This window comes from Crinia signifera, chromosome 2 (assembly GCF_055691185.1).
Source record: "Crinia signifera chromosome 2, ASM5569118v1, whole genome shotgun sequence".
Lineage (NCBI taxonomy): Eukaryota > Metazoa > Chordata > Amphibia > Anura > Myobatrachidae > Crinia > Crinia signifera.
Genome location: NC_139218.1, coordinates 315272904 through 315294706, shown reverse-complemented (window position 1 = coordinate 315294706; position 21803 = coordinate 315272904). Strand labels below are relative to the sequence as shown.

Sequence of the window (21803 nt, the reverse complement as noted above, 5' to 3'; positions counted from 1 at the left end):
GAATTCTAATTCCCCCCCCCCCCCCTTTGAACCACCTGTGGATCTTTTCAAATGTGCCTGAATAATGAGCGCACCTGCCGGGTGATCTGGAAAACGTGCACTGTTGGGGGAACTTGAGGACCAGGGTTGGGAACCACTGCCCTAACGGAATAGCTTCCTACACTTTAACAGGAGCACAGTTTGCACAGAACAACCTGTGGCTAATTAAATCTGCCCAAAGGAAACATTTTGGAGGCAGCTAGAGTAGTATATGGTGCCAGGAAATGCACATCATTGGCAAAATGGAGTTTAATGTCTAATCACTACAGTTAGATCATGCAAATTTGACAAACAATTCATAAAAGCTTGCAACAATATAAATAAAACTTGTTAGCCAGTGATAGTGATGCTGCGATTTCTAGTGGAGACAAATGCGAAGAGCACCTGAGACCTACAGCACTAGAATAATGGACATAGCATAAGCTGAAGGGCAGTACCCTCCACAGATGATCAAATACATTCCGGTTTTAAATCATGCAATGCCATGTGTAAATTACCAGTAATAATGGCAACTACATTGGATCAAGAACTATCCTGGCAGGAATAAATATTTCCATGCTAGGTACACAATGCAAATGCATTTCCAACTAGGAAGGCAAATCCGATGCTTGGTTGCATAGGGAGAGGAATCAGCAGCAGAAAGAAAGTAGTGATAATGCCACTGTATAGGTCATTGGTACAGCATCATCTAAAGTATTGTGTTCAGTTCTGGAGGCCATATCTCCAGAAGGATATAAATAAATGTTATATGATACAAAGAAGGGCAACTAAAATGGTACATGACCTACATTACAAAACTTGCCCAGAGAGAATAATAATAAAAAATAAAAAAATCTCTAAATATATAGTATAGAACACAGAAGGGGAAGAGGGGGATGATAGAAACTTGCAAATTTGGATGAAGGGAAGTATTAGAACATGAGGACATCCACAGACACTGGAGGGAGGTAGGTTAAGAGCAAATCGGAAAAAAAAAATTACTTTACAGAAAGGGTAGTGGACAAATGGAATAGCCTCCCATCAGTGGCTAAGATAGAACATTTTTAACATGCATGGGATAGACAAAGGATATTCTTACATAGAAATAAGGATCAAATGGGGTTTAAGGATAAAAATATGGTTAAAAAAAGGGGCAGACTATATGGGACGAAGAGTTCTTATCCGTCATCAAATTGTATATTTCTATGGAACTAGGAAATGCAGAAGCTGATTCAAACATATGTATCAAGTTGAAAAAGTGAAATCCAAATGTGATTTAGAACTAGCTTCATGTGTAGACTTACTGGATATTTGGCAGCTCGATAAATATGTTGTCAAAAGTCCTTTATGAGAAAAAAAGAAAATAATATTTAAACAATATACGATAAAAACACACATATTTTAACAAAACAACAAGTGTTCAAAATCTTTTGACTTTATGAACGTTTCACCTTAAAAAAAAAAAATAATACAAATAATTGCTACAACAAAATAAACCATGGGGTTTACCCCTAAGCTTAATGAGCACGCTGCCTAATTCAGTTACCTTCAAGAACCACATGCTAATTATCAAATGGCAGGATTTCTCCACACAGCCTCATGAACACAATCCATGATGAGGCTTCTAAAAATTGTCACTTCTTCCCTATGTTCATTAAAATTGTAAGGTCAAAATTCACCAACAGCAATAACAAACTTTTGAAGTCACTACTTTTATCTTCAGAATGAGCCAGAAAGGATCAGAATTACAAAAAAAACAGCGGATAGGAGCCCCTAAATCACAAGTTCTGCGCATACGATCTGTCAGATCGGACAGCCGCCGGCAGCACTTGCTGGGATCGCATGTGATCTATCGTATGCAATCCTGAAGAAGTCGGAGTAATGTATGGGGACCTTAAGGATTTCATCACTATATTTTATGAATTTATTTGGATTCCAAAAATGCTCTAAGCCTTCCAGCAAGCTGGACTGTTATGAAGAACCACCACCACAAGGGGGCAGTAACAAAACACAAAATACAGATCTTCACATCACTGAGATGTGCGTAGAAAACTGCACCAACCTGTTTCTACATTCCTTTATGACTAACGTATAGAAAAAATGTGTACAGTATGCTCAATCAGTGGCACCGAGTATATAAAAGAAAATATATCATAAGACTAACATGAATAAAAAAAATCCCTGTGAACTTCTGCATACTAGGCTACATTTATATTATAAAGGGTAACAACCACACCACAGGGACTACCATGCCAGTCAAATACTGCAGCTGTACTGATTATTTCACAGATGTCAGAGGTGGTAGAAGCTAAAGCTGGGAACACACCTAAAGATGTATCTGTCTAATATATCTGTTTGATCCTAAACACTGGAAAACAAACGATGGTAACTGAGACAAATTAGTTAAATCCATTTGATTTTACAAATTAATCCGAATAAATCGTTTTTAGCCATTTTCCAGCATTTGTGAACAAATTTATTGTCATATGCTTCCATATAGATTACCAGATTTTTGTTCCGATCACATAGATTGGACAGGTAAATCTGTATGCGTGTACCCAGCTTAGTGCAATCTAAACAAGCTTGGGATAGGCATATGGATAACTAAGTATCAAACAGGATTGAAGTTACCTAAAAGACAAATAAAAGGAGCAGGCTAGATGGGCCAAGTGGTTCTTATGTTATACCTATATGGTATAGAAGAGGAAAATAAAGCACCTAGCAGTGTACACAAGTCATGCTTTGCAAAAAACATGGTGAGGAGCTAATAAATAGCTATGCTTAGCATGGTCTTTTTCTTTGGTCCTTAGGGAAAAGAAAAAATCTATTCGTTTATATGGTCTCTTTAATAATTAAGTATTTATTAAGTGAACAGTATACTAAAGCGTTCCATCTATCACTATGGCAATATTCACTATTTTGTGAGATCACATGACCTGCATAAACTATTAGGAGTGTTAAACATCCTGTCCTACACAAATGTGTGACCTACAGATGGAGCCGGCTTTAACTGTGCCCAGCCCCCCGCCAGATCCCTTGCAGGTGCGTCCCAGTATCACGGCGGTTGGGCAGCTTCTCCCTGCCCGTCTCCGCTTCAGGGAGATGCTGCCCAGTTCGGGGAGAGTAGTCGGGGTGGCAAGGGGGACCCAGGCTCCGTAGCCACGGGACGCACGAGCGTCTCATGCGCACGCGACCCTGGCGGTAGCCGGCCGCAAGGATGGCAGCGGCTACATCTGTACCAAATTCTTCTCAAAATCTAAATCATTAGATATTGTTTTGAGAGATATATATCTGAGTGGCCAGTTTAACAAAAAGACTTAGGCTACGGACTGCTCGTTTAAAATAAAGTATGTGCAGTCAAACGCTGCATCGTGTGCAATCATTTTTACCTCCTCTTTTGTTCCTTCCCACCCACTTTTTTAAATTGAAATTCTAACAAAATAACTAAAAAGGTTGTAATAGTGACAAAATATATATTATAATACACAGACAGTTAATGTAATCATACTTTCTACAACTGAACCTAATGCTGGGTACACACCAGGACGACTAGGGCACGATTCTGTCAATTTAGATCCAATTCCGACCGGTTGTATGCAGATTGTATGTACTTTTGTGTGTTTTTGTCATTTATTTGATCCGATTCCGATCCAATGCGCGTACACGCCACTCGTTTGGTCGCATCTTTGGTCCTACGTGCTGCAGGTAGGATCCATCAATCCCAGGCCGACCAACCGCCAATCGCATGCAGATCGTGAGTGTTTTTTGCCGCCTCCATCGGCCGTCCGTCGTTTGATCCAGCCTATTTGAGTGGCATTTCCTAAACACTCCCCCGGCGCCATGTTTTTCCACATAGCAAACAGTGCTGGCGCAGCAGTTGGACTCTCCTTCTGGTCTCATCTCCCAGAACAACAACCTGGTATGTTTGCACTCCCAATGCTCTCCTATGCATGCCCACTGTTGCCACCAATGTATATAGAGCACTGTTTTGGCAACCGTGCACCCGACCATGTCACTGTTTGCTCGGGTGGGCCACATGTGTGTGTGTATACATATAACCATTGTCCACCATTGCAGTATTCCATGCACTCCTCTCTGCTAGGCCCCATTCACCTGTGTGTGTGTGTGTGTGTGTGTGTGTGTGTTTGTTTGTGTATATATACATATAACCATTGTCCACCATTGCAGTATTCCATGCACTCCTCTCTGCTAGGCCCCATTCACCTGTGTGTGTGAATAGCAATCTGCACAATAAAATGTATAGTGGTTTTCATAAAAGTTTATTAACATTTTAAATACTTAAAATGGTAACTGGTAACTATAACTATAAAAATTTAAATATGAAACAAAACATGGATATAACTAACAACTAAAATGGTTTTATCTTTTTACAGTCCCAATGTCCATCGCAAAGGAACAAGAATTTTTAGAAGGGTTTATTGAGAAATATCGTTCCCATGAATGCCTGTGGCGAACAAAATCAAAAGAGTATTCGAACAAAATGAAAAGAACCCAAGCCTTGGAGGACTTGTCTCGCTACAGTCTCCCATTTCACCCAGAGGCCAATGTAGAATGGGTGCGGAAACGCATCCAGAATCTGCGCACGGTGTTCTTAAAGGAACACAAGAAGGTGGAGGCTGCAAAGAAGTCTGGTGCTGGAGTCGACGAGATGTATCAAACATCGCTCTGGTACTACGACAGGTTGACGTTCACCCTCAGCCAGGAGTCGATGAGGACAGGAGTAGTCCTGATGGTCGAACAGGAAAACCAAGAAGTCACGGCGCAGGAGGAGGAGAATTCGCAGTCTGCATCGGTGAGTCTATTTTTTGGGCTATCTAATTGATTCCTCCTGCCAATCCACAGCCCCCTCCCCATTAAAGTAGGCCATGTACTCTTCCCTCACCTGTTTGGCTTGTGCACTCCCTGTGAAGTGTTGTGTTGGGGTTTGCAAGGAGGATATCTGCACTACCTCCTCTGGCAGATCTTGGTCTTCTTGGAGTGCTGTGCCTGTAGCCCTTTGCTGTGTGGCTTTTCTGCGGAGCAAATTGTGCAGGACACAGCCCGCCGTGACAACCCAGTCAATTTTGTCCACCCTCAGGTTAATGGCAGTGTGGAAAATGCGAAACCGGCTAGCCAGGCTGCCAAAAGCATTTTCCACAACACGCCGTGCCCTGGATAGCCTGTAGTTAAAGATCCTTTTGTCATGAGTCAGACCTCTTTGCGCATATGGCTTCATGACATGCTCGTGCAGGCCAAAAGCCTCGTCTGCCACAAACACAAAGTTAAGCCCCTGTTTAGTTTCCTGGACAGACGGCAAGTGAAGGGTGTTCGCTATGAGCCTTTCGTAGAACTTTGTGTCCTTGAAAGTGCCACCATCCGATGCACGGCCATTCCTTCCTACATCCAGGAAGATAAACTCATAGTTCGCATTCACCACAGCCATTAGTACAATGCTAAAATAGCCCTTGTAATTAAAGTAGTAGGAACCACTATTGATAGGCTGGGCTATGCGGACATGTTTGCCATCAATGGCTCCACCGCAATTTGGAAAGTTCCATCGCTGTTCAAACTCCTCTGCGATAACTTTCCATTCATTCACGCTGGTAGGGAACTGAAATTAGAAGTAAATAGAATTGATTAGTAAACATGTTCAATTTTTTTACAGCTTGGTGACTACCCACCTGCAACCCCAGACCTATCTGTCCTATCTGATAATGCATGCACATCTAACGAAGCTCCTACTCCGGCACGCACTCCGCCACCCACCCTGGAACCCACTCCACCACTCCCCCGTGCCAAAAAAATCCGTGGCAAAGGAAAAAAAGGAGAAGCAGCAGCACATGAAGAATTTATGATGCGGGCACAGCGAGTCCTGCAAAGAAACCCGGACAAACATGACAACTACTTCACTTATGTGGCAGAGTGTGTTCGCAACATGGCTCCGGACCAGCAACTTACTTTTGAAAAGTTATGCATGGAGTTGGTGTATAATGGCAGTTTAGTGTATCTCAACAGTGGCACTAAAATAGTTGGCATGGGTAGTGCACCAGACACACCACTGTCATTAGAATCACCAGTGCCTACTCCGCCTGCCACCGTACCAGGCCAGTCGAGCACAATTCCAACACATATCCAGTCAACACCTACACAGCCTTCTCAACCCCCCCAGTACCGTCAATTCTACAGTTCTTTACTGATAGAAGATCCAGAGTCTCCTGTTTTTGAGGATCGGTCTTAAAAAATAGGCTATTTTATCATTTACCATCGACATGGTTTCAGCTGCAGGTATGTGATGGCCACTGCTCACATGGCGTATGGCGCACATCAATGGGGCCGGGACCATTGCATCTGCGCCATGCGGGCCGCAGCCTTTACATATCTGCAGCAGACATCCTCTGCCACACAAGGGCCACAGTGTCTTTTTTTTTTTGTATGCTGCTACCTGTACCTGCATTACCAGAGGGAGAACAGGATTCTCCTCAATCTGGAGAGCAAACTCCATTTATTGCCCTTTTGTCTTTGCCAATAGTATGGGGTACTGTGCGGCAGACATGGTCTCAGCTGCAGGTATGTGATGGCCACTGCTCACATGGCGTATGTCGCACATCAATGGGGCCGGGACCATTGCATCTGCGCCATGTGGGCTGCAGCCTTTACATATCTGCGGCAGACATCCTCTGCCACACAGTACCCCGTACTTTATGGGAAAGTTTAAACTGGGTCATACATACTTAAATGTTTATATATAGTGTGTGTTTTTGTACAATATCTTTTATATATGGTATTATAATATATTTGTGTTGACACAATAAATCTATTTACTATTTTACATATGAAAGGCCTAAAAAACCTGATTCTGTCCTAGGCCTAAATTATAAATAAAAATATTTTATTTGCACAATAAAGTGTACGGTGTATTTTTCATCCTTACCTTGCAATACTGGTACTGCAGCACCTTCACAATGGCTTTGCAGGTCTCCGGGATGATGAGGCCCAAAGCTTGCGGGGAGATGAGGGATCCAAACTTTAGGTCAGCAAGAGACCGTCCTGTCGCCAGAAACCTCAGGGTCACCACCAGCCGTTCCTCAGCAGGGATAGCCATGCGATACTTGGTATCCTGCTTCTCGATGTGGGGAGTCACCAGATGCAGCAATTCCTGGAATGTGGCATCATCCATCCTCAAGAAGTTACGAAAATCGTCTGGGTTATTTTCCCTGATGTCCCTGAGCAGTGGCATGTGCGAACGAGTCTGACACTGAAGTAGCCACTGCTTTGTCCAGCATGATCTTTCTCTCCTGCGCTGGGCTCTCTGACGCCTGAGCTTCAGCACTGCATAATAGAGCAGGTACTGTTGCTGGTGACTACCCATCACTGCATTCTCCATAGTGCAGGGTTAAAAGACACTTTGTAATGGCAGGCAAAACAAAGTAATGTGTAAATAGCTATGTTCAGCACGTATAAACCAAGCCTCACTAGTAACAAAGCAGAAATACACTGGTTTAAAATGGATGCTGCTATTCCTATCCCCCTCTGCTAGTCCAGCCCCTTCATTCAAATTTCAAAGGCCAATCTGACGACGGTCGCATGTGTTCTTGCAAAAAAAAAAAACCAGCGATCCGACCGTCTTAACGACCATAGCGGGATCGGATCTAGATCGTTCCGCAAAAAAAAACACAATTTTTGCTAATCGTTTGCTGGGGACTGCCTGAGAGCTCCCGGGAAGTCCAAGGGAAATCGTTCCATGGTCGTCTATCGGTCGTGGACGACGGTGGTCGTCCTGGTGTGTACCCTACATAACATGTCATGTTATAACGCTACATTTACCTTTGGAATTTTTGGTACAAGTGACACATTGTTTCATATCTTTTCCTCAGCTTTGACACAGCATTGTCCACTTTGGTGCTCAGGTTATCCATGTTAATATCAATTTGATTCAGAAGCCTGAAACATTTACCGACACTGAAAAAAAAAAATGACAGAAACATTTATAAAACAAAACATGCAATACGGATGAATAAAAAAAAAAATGGAGTCCTCCACACAGGATTATGTATGTTTTTTAAAGGCTCTCATGGAGTGATTCTGAGGTGGATACAATGCCGATGTTTGAGGATGCAGCTATTTGTTTTTGTACTAGAATCACACCGCACAAGCACCAGGTTTCATTGCAGACCATATGGGTGCACAATGATGGTCACGGAGAGTAACTGGGTGACTCGATCGCACAGGTGACAAGTATTTGAACTGAGTTTTTCTATTACGGATGTGAAAGCAGAAAGGCACATGCCAGTGATTGGAGTGAGAAAGTGGACACTTACTGACAGCTGCTGAATGCAGCAAGTCATTTAAAGACATTGATGTTCCCATGTAAAATATGCAAAGTAGTTTTTTTTTGTTTTTTTTACTTTAGCATTCCTTTATATGTATAACAAACAAAAGACCTGTTTTGGTAGTACAGAGATACAGTAAGGAGATATCCAAAGAACATCATCATCATATTGAAAACATACCTTATATCCAACGCCTGTAAGAGTTCTGTAAAAGTGAACGTCATTTCGTCAGAATTGACAGATGCAATAAATAGACAAAGACCCAAAGACTCTGTTTTCTTTATAGTGTCTCTCTGCCAAGAAAACAAACGCAATCATTAGGGAGATCACAAGGAGTTTCATCATTAAAGTTACTTATATAGTGCCTTCATTCGGAACTTTAAAGTGAATATTTTAACATTGACAATGTCTGCCTCAGTGGTGCAGACATAGGACCAGGTGCACTAAGCTTCATAAGTGATAAAATGGAGAGTGATAAACAGCCAGCCAATCAGCACCTACATGCCATGTCACAGACTGCGTTTGAAAAGTGTCAGGCAGGAGCTGATTGGCTGGCTGGTTGTTTATCACTCTCCATTTTATCACTTTTGAAGCTTAGTGCATCTGGCACATGGTCAACTACACGAAGGTTCATTTTATTAGAAGCAAATATTGAATAATAGAAATATCGCAAGTATTGAATAATCCCCAATACAACAGAAAACACCTTATACTACGGAGAGGAGAGAATGTTCTTGTAATGTACATTATCCACGAATTCCGGTCAGTTGGGCAGACAGCGAATGGATTCAGTAGGAAAAGTTGCAATAAAATATTTCTTTATTCAATTACCAGTTCCTCTATAAAATGAAATAACTAACATACACTTCAGAATTCTAGATGGGCTACATGTCTCTGCATTTAGAGCGGTGAGTGGGTGGGAGACTAAAATAGAACAGTGCCAACCCAGCAGACACACTATTCTGTTATACAGCAATAACACCCAAATTAACCAAATAAAAGATGCACGAAGAACTGAAATAATTCTGCACACAAGAGAAGAGCAAATATACAAATGACAAGCAATTTATGAGTATTAAACAGGACATTTACTGCCCTTTCTGGATTCCATTATCAATACCCTTACGACTATTACATGGACCAGAAAAAAAAAAAAAAAAAAAACACAGCGAATGACACAGATAATTCCATTTCTTCTTAATATTCTCCTTTTCCTAGGTTTAGACGGGATCATTATTTCCCTAGGTACCACCCACCTGGCATACATAACGCCACTCCTCCCCCTACTGTGTGTCTTTCGAGTGTCTCCTGTTTTTTTAAAGTGTCAATAATGTATGGCCCAAGTGTGCCAAGCAACCTGTACCGTTTCTTCAATTTTTCCAGTGTTTGGGAGCAAATGGCTTATTGTCACTTGATCTCATATATTTCAAGATTTTTATTTCAACCAGCCAGACTGGAGCAATGGTGTGCAAGCAAATTATATAATGGTATGCCCAGCTTAAATATCCCCTTAGGACTGGAGTTGATAAAAACAGATCTAGATCATCAATAGAAAATTTTGGACATAACTTTTTCAGGCTAAATATTTAGACCCACATATAGATCCTTTTGCAACACTTACCAATGCCCAATCCGAATTGAACAGTTTTTCGTAGGTCTGCCATGATCGTGCTCTCACAAGGGCAGACACATTTAGTTTCTCACACAAAGACACAAAGTCTTGATCACCAATTTCGTTTCTGAAAAAAAGGAAATGGAAAAAAAAGGTCAAACTGAAAACAAGTTAAAGCACAATAATTTAAAAAAAACATCAAAAAGTTCATGTATATCCCAAATTCTGCAGTCTATTATTTCTGTTCAATTTAGGGCCCCCATACACTATGCAATTTGGGCACGATTTTGCCCGATTCGCATCGCATATTGCAACATGCACACTAGGTGGTATCCTATTCCACACAATGATTTTGGCACACATTTATAAAAAAAAAAATATTCTAGCGTTAAAACCTTATTTTCTTGATTAGGCTACTCAATTATTGCTCTTTTTTATGTAACAAACTAGCTGTACCCAGTCACGCGTTGCTGTGGCTCAGTCTGGTTAAATGGAAAAAGAAAGAAAAGAGAAAGTGCAAGTTTGTAATATGTTACAATTTTACAATGCTTGTGGGTATACAATATTTTTTGTTGTTCCATTGTCAGTGCAGATATAGAGACTGTCTGGTTTGCATAATCTGGAACACGCAACATATAATTGTCCATTGCAATAAACAGATAATGCGTTAAAAACCCTGTTACCGGGATTTTCCCGCATTTTCATGTGCAGTAAAACCTGCACGCCAGGTTTTCACTGCGGGAGGTAGCACCAGCAAAAGCTGGAGATACCCTATAGAAGCCTATGGGCTTCCCCCCTCACTTTTGTCCAATGATGTGCTAGCCAGACCAGTGGCCTCCTCCTCCTTAGCCCCTACATCCCCTTCCAGGTGCAGGGAGGCAGAGCCATGCCAGACAGCCAGCAGGAGGGTAACAGCCATCAGCCGGGTAAGGGAGGGAGGGGGCGTCACTGGGGACCTGCTGCACATCGCCGGCCACAACGCAAAAGGACAGTTGTTAACGCGTTGTCTATTTTGTAGATATACGCTGTAATGCTTAGGACACATAAGTGCCACTTACCTACATGCTCATTGCTACAGGTTGCATGCTTGATGCCAGGGGATGCATGCCCTTTTCCAGGGGTAACATGCTGGAATCCAGGCTCGTCCAGCAGCAAGAAGTGGTGGGGGCTCAGCGCGTGGTGCCCCGAAGAGCTGAGGTACGGCTGCATGGTTGGGGGAAAGACCCCTGTATGAGAAGTAGGTAGTAGCCGCTGTCTCCCTTTCTGATACACGTAGCCAGAGAGTCAGGAGGAGCAGCAGCTCTGCGGGGACTCGTGCGCAGCGTCTGTCAGGATGACGCAGGGAAGGAAGTGTCAGAGGTCTCAGGCAGCAAATTAATTAAGAAGAAGTCGCTGCCTGCAGTGATTGGTTGGGGTGTCGCTGGGTATATTTATTTACGGTACTTATGTAGTGTCTGGGCTGCCGATTTTGTGATTGTATGCCTTACCTTAAGGCATACAATCAGATGCGATGCGATGCGATGCGATTTTGCATAGGATTCAATGTTAAGAAGGTCCTGTTCATTTCCCCACTATCCAAGTGGGCATAGAGTTGATTTTATATAGCGTGGCGAGCGCAGCGAGCCACCGAGCCTGAAGCGTGGCGAGCGGCCGCATATTTCTTAAAAAGTATTCTGTGTCCGCTCGCCACGCTTCAGGCTCGGTGGCTCGCTACGCTCGCCACAGGTTTATATCCAACTCCATGCCCACTTGGATAGTGGGGAAAGGAAAAGGACCCCTTTTTCCCATTGAATTCTATGTTAAAATGGACTCAGACCATTTTAACATTGAATCCTATGGAAAAATCTTGACCATCGCATCGCATACGATTTGGTCGCATGCGATGCGATCCGATCCGATTTCTAAATCGGACGCCCAGATACTACATAAGTACCTTATTTACTGCTGCAGGACCCGCTCTATTTTAATAACGGGGATCTCACTGCAGTGTTCTGCCGCTGCTGCAATCACAGGGGTGGGGGGGGGGGGGGATGATGGGTGTAGGGATCGCGCTGCCACTGGCCTGACAGGAGGGGGAGATGGGTGGTCGGTCTGCCGATGACCAGACTCTGCTTCCTCCCTCCCTGCAAAATATCGCCAGGAAGCAGAATCTGGTCGCGGTGGCGACCTGGCGCCCAGTATTTGTCGAGCCCTGGTAAAAATTGCAAAACAGACCTTTTTATTCATGTAACCTTATATAGGAAATATAATCTTTTTTTTATTTGAATTTATATAACAAATGTGAGTGACGCTGGCATTTTTAGCAGATACTTTGAACATCTCTCACAGATGTCGGCACTCGAAGGGTTAAGCCTTAACAAGTGAAAGTGGAGACTGATAATGAGATAAAGGACCACTAAAGCAGCCCCTAACTGCCATGTTACAGGCTGGGTTTGTGAAATGACCATTAGGAGCCATTTGGCTGGTCCTTTATCCCTCTCAACTTTATGAATTGTTAGGGCTTAATACATTTGGCCCCAAGTGTGCTATATAAATAACATTAAAGGGCCATATTCAGATGTTTCAGCGCCGGCAGCCCCTAGAGGGTCCCCAACGGAGCTTCGTTTAGGCACTTAGTGCAGCCAGCACCGACATTTCGGTTGGCACGTCATAGGGGTGGATAGCTGAAATCCACAAAAAGGTCACCCATTTTAGCACTCAAATGGGACTTTTTGCAGTATGTCCATTCGTTAAGCGCGGTTAAACCAGGCTATAATGAGTGCAATTAGCACTCAAAAACAAAAATTGATCAAATTGAACTTGCGTCACTTTAGACAAGAAATCGGGCACGATATAACAAATCAAAAGACACTTGTGAAAAAAAAAAAAAAATCTGTGTGTATAAATAAAAACATTTATATTCTTAACAATTAAAGCAAGAAATCCCAGCAACACAATTGGGAGATCCTATTGATTCCAATCAAGACAACACTGTTATGGCAGCAGAATGCTACCGTATGTGTACAGCACAGCAATTGACTTTCTATTGTTTCCTGTAATATTATCGGAGTTGCATGCTATCAGTTGGAGAACCATGTTTTGTCTAGTGATATGCCTGCAATACAGATAACATGAACCCTCGGAAAACGTTCTGCTTTGAACAGTTTCTATTTCCTTGGTTGCGGTCTATTACCCAAGTTATTTCATATAATTTTGATTAATTAAAAACATCTGAACTCTCCAAAACCGATCTCTATTCTGAATACCCAGTATGTGGAACCCCGATAAGTAGCCCTTATGGGGCCTACACCTGGTGAGATGAGTGCTAGGTATTATTTGAGCCACACAATGTGTGCAATGCAATATGGACTGTACACACAATGTGATTTGAACCACATACATTTTGAACAACACCCGATTCTGACTACAATACAATAGTATCACATGCGATTTAGGACCTTATTCTGGTTGGCTCGCAAAAGCTGCGAATATCCACCTAACGCTGCCCACCCCCTTCACACGCTGCAAATATCCACCAAATGCTGCGATCCCCCGCAGACATGACAATGGATGTTTAGCATAAATATCCATTCGCAACCTTGCGTGCGGGGACACGCAAGGTCCCGTCGTCCCCCCCCCTGAAAGTGTGTCACGGTCGCATTAGCATGGGAACGAATACAAACAGGGGAGCGAATTAACTAGAATAACCCCCTTAGAAATAATACCTGCATACACATACTATTTTGCCTTGCGATATTGGCTACAAGGGAGTGTGCATTGCATTGCAAATCAAATACACACGGTGCAATCTGAACTAAAAATATCAAGTTGCACGCAATAATCACAATGTGTCTAGGGCCCCATAACAACAGTGTTTGTATATTCTCCCTGTACTTGCATGGGCTTCCTATGAGTATTCTGGTTTCTTCAAACAAGCCAAAAAATGCTGGTAGGTTAATAAGCTCCTAAAATCGGTAATGTGTGCAAATGTGGTAGGGACATAGTGGCAGAAGTATAAAGCTACAGGCTCCAGACACCTTGTGAATACATACTGCCAATGCACCAGTCAGAAATCTGCCAGTGTCACCTACAGCTCTATCGCAAACAAAAAGTATATAGGTTTTGCCTGCACAATCCCCAGCTGTCAGTTTCACTTCTGTGCCGTAAAAAGACAGCTGCCAAAGTTGATAGTTGCAGTAGTGGGAATGATCCGCACATACATCTGCCGGGACATAGGCATAATACCTTGTAGATAGCAACGCCGATAAAGACAGAGGCGCATAGACACCCACTTGTCTTTACCGATACATGCATTCACACATGGGGAAGAACCCAAAGGTGCACTAATTCCACTTTACCCCAGAATTACACTTCATACCCCAGTGGTTCTGAAACACGGTGCAGTGGCTCCCTGTGGTGCCATGGGATCCTTGCAGGGGAGCAGCCGATTGGTGGTGCAGGCTAAATTCAAATTGTTTACAGTTGACTAGTTAAAAGCCCATCAAAATACCAGCTTCTCCAATGTACTTTCACTTTGAGCGGTGACAGGTTTTAGACCACAAACTCTCCACCCAAATCCCCATCTACTACTGCCTCCAATCTCTGTCTATACAACTCCCTCTCTCCATATCCAGCAAGTTTGAAACAAATGAATGTCCCTGCAAAAATTGTTTTCACTTTCTGCTATGACATCTTTTAGCACGTAAAGGAGTCCTTTGGTCGGTGGCAGTACTTCCCCTCAGAAATCATGTGGACAAGCATAAGCAAATCTGGTCCCTTACAACATAATTGAGCATAAAGGTCCATACACACTGGGTGGGTGATTAAGCACAGCGTGTATGGACAGCAATGACCGCTGTCATCGCTGGGTGGGAAAGCCGCTCAGTGCATACACACTGTAAGCAGGGGGGCGGACTGCTTTGCATAGCACAGCGCTACGCAAAGCTGTCCACAAATCCGCTCATGTGCTGGTAAAACAAGCAGGAGGTGAGTGTCTTTCCCGGCAAGGATGCGTGAGAGCGCATCACCGCTTAACGCCAGCCTGTGCACACTGGACGGCTTTGAGCTAAAAAAACTTGTTGTTTTGAGCAACTTTCAGCTGAAAATCGCCCAGTGTGTACAGGCCTTAAGTAAAAAATAAACAACATTTACTTGACTTAATTTAAGAAAACTTATGGCTAGGGCAGTGGTTCCCAATTTTTTTTTAATCACAGCACCCCGGAGTATAAAAAAAAAAAAAAAAATTCACAGCACCGCTAGGCCAAAAGTTTGTTATGGACAAATTCAAAACATTAAATTAAATAAGTTGCATCATCCCTAGGGTTCCGTTATGTGACAAGGGACCGGATCTTATTCCTTTTTTGTGCACATTTCACATTTGACCAGCATTGCTTTTGCCTATTACATTGACCACCAGAAATAGTTTTAAATCGTCTTGGGCTACCAACTTAGGGCACCCCTGCAAGACTCCTGAGGCACCTCAGGGTGCCACAGCACACAGTTTGGGAACCTCTGGGCTAGGGGGTGCCGTGCAAACATTCTGATACTTTAGGGTGCCGTAACTCAAAGAAAAAGTTTGAGAATCACTGATTTACCCCATAGAATTTATGTAGTAAGGCGTTCAGTGTCCCCGCTTGACCCCATTCTGTCCCATATGGGCATGTCATTTAAATAATTTTAAAATGTACCCCTTCATGAAGTTTTAACTACTAATACCCATATTGTAGCCAGCAAACAAAATAACATATGTCCTGCAAAGTCAGGTCAGTCCCTAAATGCGGGGCCAGATAGCACCTTAATCTATCAGCCACTCACCCTCCAGAGCTGGGGGACTCCTCCTCCTGGGGGCGGCTGGGGGGCCCTCTCCGTGGGCTCTTGGGAGGCATTAGCGATGACAGGCGGGGGCTGAGGACAGCGCACGGGTATACACAACACACCGCGGGAGCTGCGGCAGGGATAGAGGACTATTAATAAATACCAGTACTCGTAATGACGGTGCCCGCACTCCTGGCACTGAGCTGGCACCCAGCTGTAGAGGAGGAAAAGAACTGACCGCAAGGAGCCGAACACACAGACCCGCTCTCAGTGGTTCTTCCACCGGCTTCCCCGCAGCTATTCACTCACTCAGACTACACACTGTAACCGCGGGAAAAATGATAAAAAAAAATGACTTCCGCCTGGTGTTACTAGGCAACCATGGCGACGGCTCATCTGTGGGCGGAAATAACTATCCAGCATACAGTATATAGCCTGAGCCGCTGCGTCCATATTTCTCTTGGGCAGCGCCAGCAGCCAGCACTTCACAGCTTGGTCTGGCACAGGCAGTAGATTATGTGCTGCTGCTGCATGAGTCAGACCACCAGACCTGTCTGAACTTGTCTGTACTGTAAATCGGTGTAATATAAATGTGCTAGTACCAAAAGTATATGGTTTTCTAAAATTCACCACACAAAAATACATCTTTGGCTTATGTAGTAGTCAGGGTAGTTACGTTTACTCATATAATTTTATTTTTGTCTATTGCATTTTATGGTACTATGGCCTCCTCCACCCCAACCCTTCACAGTAGGCAACATAGCAGTGGGTGACAGGGAGAGGCAAAGGGTGACAGTGAAAAACAGTGGTTGACAGGGGCAGCAGTTGGCCCCTTAGTTCTCAGGGACCCTGGTGCACCGCTCCTGCCGCACAAGTGGTAATTCTGCCCCGTCAGGGGTAATTGTCTCACTGTGGGGCTCTTCTATTTGCCCCGATAAGCCAGCAAGTGCCATGACTTATCGGGATTCCCCAAAACTAGTATTTTTAAACAAAAGGACACAGGTTTCACTGAAAGCAAAAAAAATAAAAAATTTGTTTTTACGTTTTTCGCACCCAATGATTTTTCGGCTATATTTTAAAGATCTGTTGTAGTCTTAACGGACTCAGATTATATAATGTTGAAAATGCTAAAATAATTTTCTAGAAATGTTTTGCATAAACATCTATGAAAATCAGATGGTATACTATTGTACCTTAAATGCAATTGTATTTATTTTGAATAATACATCTATCCTTATGTACTGTACAGTAATATTATAAAGTATATTTATTTTTATCATTCACATTAGCATTTAATAATATCCCAGCATACGAAATGGGTTGAAATCATTTGGTCTACAGCATGATGGTCGACAGTCATTAGGTCGACACCATTAGATCGAGATGGTAAAAGGTCAACATGGGTCTAGGTCGACATGTTTTTAGGTCGAAAGGTCATTAGTTCGACAGGTCGTTTGTTCGACGTGTCATTAGTTCGACAATGTCTAGGTCGACAGTCAAAAGGTCGACATGGGGCTTTTCAGTGGTTTTTTTACCTGGATGTCAACACAGTCGACAGGGACACAGTTTAAAGTGCACCGCATCCCCTCGCATCGCTCGCAATACGTCGGACACGGTGCCTCGCTACGCTCGGCACACTATTTTGTTCTCCCACCACGCCATAGTGGATGGTAGTGCATGAATTACCGCCTGTCGGCACGTCGGCTCAAAAAACATTGAAAAACCCCATGTCGACCTAGACAATGTCGAACTAATGACCTTTTGACCTAAAAACATGTCAACCCTTTCCTGTCGACCTAATGGTGTCGACCTAATGACTGTCAACCATCATGCTGTAGACCAAATGACCGTATCACTACAAAACATTTATAAAATGATTGGGGTGACTTACCCCAATCCCATGAGTAAATAGATGGAACACTTTATTGGCACAGGTCTGGTATACTTTTTCAATGGTTATTATGATCCTTTATTTATTTATTATTTATTAACAGGAGTACCCGGCGGAAACCCACGCAAGCACTGGGAAAATATACAGACTCCGCACAGTTAGGGCCATTGTGGGAATAGAACACATGACCTCAGTGCTGTGAGGCAGTAGTGAGTGTGTGTGTGTGTGTTTATATATTATTATCCAGATGATACACGGACATGATATACTTCTACCAGCAGCTTCCAGGTTCCTGGCAATGCTGTGGCAGTCAGTCCTGGCACGTACCTCTGATGCTGCAGCACTCTGGTGAGTATTGCTTCATCTATCTATAACCATGGGGTAGATTTTGATCCCCAGTGCACCACTACTCCCCCATGTATGTGTGTGTGTGATGACAGGGGCACTATGTAGGCCAATATCCTGGGCGAAGTATGATCGGTCAGTTGCACTATCGATTTCATCAGCTGTAGGTGTCAGTCTCAGTCAGCACAGTAGGTACTGCTCTGTCCCTAAACTACGGTGACTGCCAACTCCAAGCAGCATGGGAGATCTTGCGATAACAGAGAGATTTTGTGCATGCCCACTGAGCCGGCCAGGGTTGTGCACTAAGCTGGTGGTCTGTGGACTCTGGGGGGGATTTTCTGGTTTGCCTCCGTAATGAGGTGAAGCAGGTAGTGCTACATGCACCATACATGATGCTATAATAAATCTCTCCCCATTTTGCCTAGCCCTCTCAAAGGCACCATGACTGACAGCATCCTGAACATGTTGACAGTTTGAGTAAAGTTAACTTGGTACCTGTCAACATTGTGATGTTGACACTAAACGTCAAAACAGTTGCATTCGACTAGATATCCTCCTGTAATGCAATTCTGTGCCCTTACTACCTCCTCAAGTCATTGATCTCTGCCTATATCCTCTCCCTCGCATACCGCTCCTTCCCTTTTCACTATCACCTCCAATTCTTCCTCCACACTAGTCCCCCCACTCTTTCCTTTACATCTCCCTCTTGCAGCTCTGCTCATGCCTTATGAACAGGCAAGTGGCCACAAGGGAAACCTTTCCCCTGAATCCACCCTCTTCTGTTCTTGCTACAACAGGCCACTCTCAGAGTGAGTCTGTCTTTACTACCCCATTCAACTCTGTGTTAGTTATTTATTGTACCCCTGCACCTTCTTCCCAATCCATAGATAACTTTACTACACAGCATCTACACTTTTTCACTTCAGGCTTTCCCTCTTTTATGGTGGTGGACTTCAGAAAGAATCCAAATGCCATGCACCCACTCGAAATAGCAGACAGCAAGGTGTCATGGGTTGATTGTCAAATTCCTAGGGTCCAAAATCTCCCAAGACCTCAGATGGGGGACCAACATAAACACATCTGTCAAGAATACTCAGCAGCAGATGTTCTTACTAAGGCAACTCAGAAAATTCAACATCCCTCACGTGCTGCTGCTTATCTCTTACACAGCCATCGTAGAGTCAGTCCTATGCTCCTCGATCAGAGTCTGGTATGGAGCCACCAGCAAGAGTGATAGACGAAGGCTGCAAAGGGTACGGAGGTTGGCAGAAAAGATTGTTGGGGCCGACCTACCCCCCTGTCCAGAGTCAAAAAGCATGCAGAGAAATAATGGCCAATAAAGCTGATTCTGATTATACTGAATAACTAAAATAGGATACATATAAATGACTGGCACTTAGGATGCCGTGGTCAGAATACCAACGCCAGCATCCCAAAGGACTGAAATCCAAAATGGTTCAGGAAAGTCCATATACCCTCCTCATGGCTCCTCCTGCCTCCCCAACCACCTCACAATCTGACCTTAACCCTCCCGCCAGTGCCTAAACCGAACCCCTTCCCCAACTGCCCACAACCACATACTGATCATGATGCTTGCTTTCAGGATTCCAGTGTTGGCTGGGTTCTAGTGTCAGTCATCTGAGATCAGCCGGGATGCTTGCATCTGTATACAGAACACCAGCATCCTGACCGCCACGATGGTGACCAAACTGTGTCATGGCACCCTGGGTGCCTCAGGTTGGTGTTCCAGGCAAATTCTGTATGGTCACTGTAATAGATAAAACCAGCGTTTGTAGTTTCCAATCATAAACTATGTGGACAAAAAGAACCGAATCCTGCCTCTCACCACACAACGGACCCGAAATATGAAATATAAACACAATTCGCTTAATTTTTTCCCAAAATTTTTCAATAGGAAACTTTTGGCATAGGATTGCCATGAATAAAATGTTGATACTCTAGGGCGCCGTGATCCAAAGAACTTTGGAAACCCCTGCACTAAGGGGTTTATTCTGGTTCACTCGCAAAGCCAAAATCACTCTCTAATGGTAAAACTATGTGCACTGCAGGTGGGGCAGATGTAACATGTGCAGAGAGAGTTAAATTTGGGTGGGGTTTGTACTTCAAACTGATATCTATATTGTAGTGTAAAAAAAAAAAAGCAGCCAGTATTTACCCTGCACAGAAACAATATAACACCCAAATCTAACTCTCTCTGCACATGTTACATCTGCCCCACCTGCAGTACACATGGTTTTGTCCATTAAAGCAGGGCTGGGCAACACCGACCCTCCAGATGTTAATGAACTACACATCCCAGGATGCTTTGCATTAGTTTTGCTATGTGGCCATGCTGAAACTGATGCAAGGCATGCTGGGATGTGTAGTTCATCAACATCTGGAGGGCCGGTGTTGCCCAGCCCTGCATTAGAGAGTGAATTTGCCTTTGCGAGTGAACCAGAATAAACCCCTAAGAATATACTATTGATGTCAATGCTTGCAAGCTGCTCCTCATCTTTTGAACAGCAGACTGCTAGTCTTTCCCAATGCTGTGACATTCCTGGCTGTTTCACTCTGTATTTCCATGTGGTTATTAAAGAAATGCACCCACAGTCCTGAATGTTACTACAGAAATTAAAACTCTGCCACACACTTCCTCCATTTCAGACAGCTGTAATTTGTATGATAGCACTTTCTCCTCATTCTCCTGCCTTACCTTTCCTCCCTTCACTTCCCTATCCACTACCAAAAAGTCCACCCATTAAACTCCTACTATCCCACCCTGTCTACCTTCATAGGTAGGCATCCTACTCTATTCCCTTCAGCCTTTTCCAACTACCTACCATCTAGCAAAGCTAAACCTCTTCTAGGTGTTTATAGTCAGTAGTGTATTATCTTCATACTAGCTGAAGTGCCTTAATCCTATCCGAGAAAGAGCTCTATATAAATAATTACTATATATTTTTCCCTCTAGGAATACAGCATTAACCTATCCCCTCTGCAGCTGGCTTCACTAACTCCTGATCATAGCCGACTGCACATACTTTTAGGATCAAATGTATGCCTAGCCATACTTTGCCCAAACTCCAAATCTACCTCTCCATTTCTTCTGTGACAACACCTGGCATCCACATAGTCACTTCCATTCATGCTCATCTCCAATAACTTTGCCCTCTGTGATATTCCTTCTTTAAAAAAAATCCCTTTTTTAACATGGCAAGACTTCGTACCAAACTGGCCAGCTTTAAAGAATCACTCCGTGCACTGTACTTAGCCCTGCACACCAAATCCATATGCTTGGAGCAAGGGGTTTGTCCTTGCAACAGCAAAGTCATGTCCCTTAATTCTTACCGTTTTGGGCATGGCTGCATGTCACACCTGCCTCATCACACTGGTGGCTTTCCCATCCTATAACAGAACACAGGCACAGAGTACATGACAGGCGCATCATTCAGCACAGTTGTTTGGCGACAACAAAATAGTAGAACACCTATTTTGATGAAAGTAAAAACTTGATGCTCAAAGAGAAAGTACATTGCAGAAGCCGTCATTTTGACGACCTTCTAAACTAGTACTGTGTGTGGTTCTTTTTTTTTTTTCAATTGTGGGACAAATCAGTCAGAATCAGGTGAAAAACAGGCCAGATCGGACCTGTGTATGGGCACCTTAATCAAGGCACACACCATTCACCCCAGTGATGATGGTACATCTATATTCAACATTGCAATGTTATGAACAAGAAAAAAAATAAACGCAATTATTGAAACATGGATCAATAATAAATCAAGAAAAATGAAAGGAAAAAAGGCAGCAA

The 21803-nt window shown here is 43.4% G+C and overlaps 1 protein-coding gene across 2 annotated transcripts in view; it reads right to left on the bottom strand.

Annotated features, from left to right (window-relative positions):
- Positions 1-16152, bottom strand: part of RB1 (RB transcriptional corepressor 1) — a 190407-nt gene extending 174255 nt beyond the window's left edge. Inside the window, exons 1-6 of one of the 2 annotated variants that reach the window (XM_083169009.1) lie at positions 15992-16152; positions 15754-15883; positions 9970-10087; positions 8529-8641; positions 7843-7977; positions 1323-1361 (exon numbers count right to left, since the gene is read on the bottom strand). In XM_083169009.1, the coding sequence (XP_083025135.1) occupies positions 1323-1361; positions 7843-7977; positions 8529-8641; positions 9970-10087; positions 15754-15824 (476 nt within the window). In that variant the 5' untranslated portion in view covers positions 15825-15883; positions 15992-16152. Of the gene's footprint in view, positions 1-1322; positions 1362-7842; positions 7978-8528; positions 8642-9969; positions 10088-15753 lie in introns of both variants that reach the window. The other variant, XM_083169010.1, reaches the window with a different exon arrangement.
- Between the last annotated feature and the right edge of the window lie 5651 nt (positions 16153-21803).